The 3,213-nt window shown below is 40.3% G+C and overlaps 1 protein-coding gene across 1 annotated transcript; it reads right to left on the reverse strand.

Moving 5' to 3' along the window:
• Window positions 1-1,065: 1,065 nt before the first annotated feature.
• On the reverse strand, window positions 1,066-2,178 carry LOC131238949 (uncharacterized). The gene has a single exon (XM_058236525.1). The coding sequence runs from the start codon at window positions 2,176-2,178 to the stop codon at window positions 1,066-1,068; it is 1,113 nt and encodes a 370-aa protein (XP_058092508.1).
• Between the last annotated feature and the right edge of the window lie 1,035 nt (window positions 2,179-3,213).

Below are 3,213 nucleotides of genomic sequence, written 5' to 3' on the forward strand. Positions count from 1 at the left end.
AGTAATAAAGTATGAGTTTGAAAGCATCAACAAGTACCAAAATCGATGATTATCAAGGATGAATTTTTCTTTGAATAAAATACTGAAAGCTATTTATGTATTACAATGCAAAAGGAATATTTACATACAATGCCTACAGATCTTCAGTTATGTTTAATATTTCTAAGTAACGTTGCAACTCTTATTTTAATTGAGATTATGCAACAATAGTTGTGCGTTCAGCTTCAAGAATCATGCTGGCTTGATCAGGAACGCTAATCAATCTGATTCCAAAGAAGCAGCAGCAGCTTCCCTATTCCTTGTTTGTTCAGCTTGTTCTATATTAATTACTTGAGTATTCATTTTGAGCTTTTCTTTGATCTGATGAATAGTTAAATCTTCTGCTTCTTTTTGTCTCTTCAGTTATAGAATCTCTCTCTCTCAAGAAGTGCAATTTGATCATCAATAATTGCCTTATTTCTATCAGAAACTTTCAACTTCTCATGAAGAGACTGACTAACAGCATTGCAATTAGCAAGAATATCATTTGAACGAGAGAGTTTCTCCTTAAGTGATGTTAATTCCTTCTGACAACTTAGAATTTTGAGAGCAATGACTATACTCCACGCTGCTTCTAAGTTTTTTGTAGAATCTTAAAACTGTAACAAGGAAGCATGAAGAGACTGAACATCAACATGCGCCAGACGAGCCGAATGGGTGAGAACTACTAGAGCGCTATCTAAAAAGGGCCATTGGGTTGGATCTTTAAAAGCACCAATGGTAACAGAAATTGCATTCTTGAAGAGTCCCAACATAAGAGGTGGCACCTTTTCTAAAGAAGCTTTATAAAAAACCGCAGTTACTGAGTTGGACCCTTTGAGTTAGCGCAACTGAAACTGAATGATAAGAAGAAGAGATTATAAGTTCAAAAGAAGATGCATGTGTATATAATAATGATATAAAAAAGAGAGAAAAGAGAATATATACTTGGATTAGGGGCAACAATAGAAGTAACTTGAACAGAATGGGTTGTGGGGCTGTAGACCTGGGGACTTCTGTAGTCATTACAACATTAAAAGAAAGCTCCTAAGCCCCTATGGTACTCGAGTTAAGGGTACTTGGAGTTGGGACGTCAGCCAGATTTGAAAGAAATTCTAAACTTCGAGCAATTGGCTGGATAGGAGAAGGACGCACAGTAGGGAACTTATTAGTCTGAATGGGGGAATCAGATCTTGTGGGGACTAATGGAAAGATTTCTTCTGTACTGGGAAGAAGAAGTACATTCCCCATTGTTACATGAATTTCAGATGATTGAGCCTCTGCATCTTTTAAAATTGATGTTTCGCGAGTAACCACATTAACAGTTTCCATGATACAAGGAGAATACGGAGCATCAAAAGAAAGAAAGATATTCGCACCAGGAGAACATCCATATTCTCCATAATTGAGTTGCTCTTCATCATCTACGGAGGTCACTGAAATTGGATGAGAGGTATCTGGATGAGTGATTGGAGCATCAGGAAGTGGGGATTCAACTCTAACATTGCCTTCTCCAATATCCACATCGGCATCAGTATCTACATTCAAGGCATCTCCTTCGTCAGTTAAGCTCGTGGGAGAAGATGTATCATCGCTTGCAATATTCGTTGAATATTCTGATGAGTTGTCTTCTTCCGATATGTTTTGTTTTCCCTTATAAGTAGTTTTCACAGGGAGAAGACAGGCACTTTGAATGGGAGAAGGGACTTGTAGTGCCAAAACTTCAGGAGACAATGATTTAGCATGGGACCGAGTCATAGGAGATGTAGTAATAATAATCCGACGCGCAACTGGAGAAGTCTTGGCTGTAGCAGGATTCGTTATGGTTTCCGTAAGATCCACCACTAGGATAACCGTGGCAGTTGTATGTTCAACTGTCTGAGAAATTATAGAGAAAATGGGCTTTGTAGTAGCAGGAATGGCAAAAGCAGGGTGTGTAGGTTGATCTCCTCCTTCAGGGGTAGGAATGACAGAAGTAGGGTGTGTAGGCTGATCTCCTCCTTCAGGGGTAGGGGAAGGCAGAATACCGCCTGCAGTTTCAAATTCATTACGAGGAGTGGCCGATCTTTCTCCCCATTTTATCAAATCTAAAGGAGAACCAAAAGCGATCCATCCTTTTAGAGTGTTTGGTGGCTTTATTTCTCTAATAGGTTCTTCCATAGAAATTTTACGACGAAGTTGTCCTGGAACAGCAGCCTGATCCTTCTCATAAAAATATCTAATTCCTTGTTCCGGCCTGTAGTTCCTCAAGCGAGGAGGTGGAGTCTAGATAGGCCAATCTACTAGAAAGTAGTTGCGTACCAAGTAGTAATGATGTGCCAACCATCGCATCTAGGTATATGAAGCCATCACTTGATGATTATAGCCCGGGAAAATAAATCGAGAACCAAAATTTCTCACTAGGAGCTACTTCCATATTAAAGCCCAATTGTAGGGGCTGACTCCATAGCTTCTCATTGTCTGTGTGACCTCCTCACTTGCTTGGGGCATAGCTTGATCATACCCAAATTGTCTGGCGAATCGACTTGGGTAGTATGGTTCTTGCCAAAACTCTACTCCTCACAGGGGAAGACTACAAGAACGGATGCAAAGAAAGAAGGTCTTCTTAATGGGTTCCAAGTTATTATTATCTTTAACTTCTCTATCTTCAGCTTGGTAATCCAGATAGAAAGGGAAGAAGTCAATGGATTCCACGTTGTCAATTTTATCCACTATCCACTCATACCCCTTCTTTATCATCTTTCGCTTCAAGAAATGCCACAGAGGCAAATGATTGGGATGAACAAAAGCCTTCTTAGGGTCATTGTAAGTCTAAGGGAAATAAATGCCAAGCCATCTGAAGAAATAGTGCCATAGAGTGAAAGAAGATGAAACTCCTAGTGCCGGGCTTAAGCAGTGCATCGTGGCATGACCAAAAGCTCTGTATAATGAGCATAGGACAGGAGGAGCTAGAGAATATCTTTTTCTACCTTCCGCTATCACGTCTACCACCACAAATAAGGTTGGACGAATAAAGTCCAAGCATGTTGAGCTAGAAAGCATGACTAAGCTCAAACAATAGGCCAGGAAAGCGGCCAATTCGGTTTGAGTGGTGAAATCGGTCGGGCCCCTTTTCTTTTTGCCATTAACTTCTAGTTCAGCACAATGGCCGCCAGGGAACCTAAAAAATAAGAAGAGAGAAGGGAAGGAGTGAGT

The sequence above is a fragment of the Magnolia sinica genome, chromosome 3 (assembly GCF_029962835.1).
Source record: "Magnolia sinica isolate HGM2019 chromosome 3, MsV1, whole genome shotgun sequence".
Classification (NCBI taxonomy): Eukaryota; Viridiplantae; Streptophyta; class Magnoliopsida; order Magnoliales; family Magnoliaceae; genus Magnolia; species Magnolia sinica.

Bases quoted from the DNA above. Each gene is read 5' to 3' on its own strand.
- LOC131238949 (XM_058236525.1), bottom strand. From the start codon at position 2,178: ATGGAAGAACCTATTAGAGAAATAAAGCCACCAAACACTCTAAAAGGA.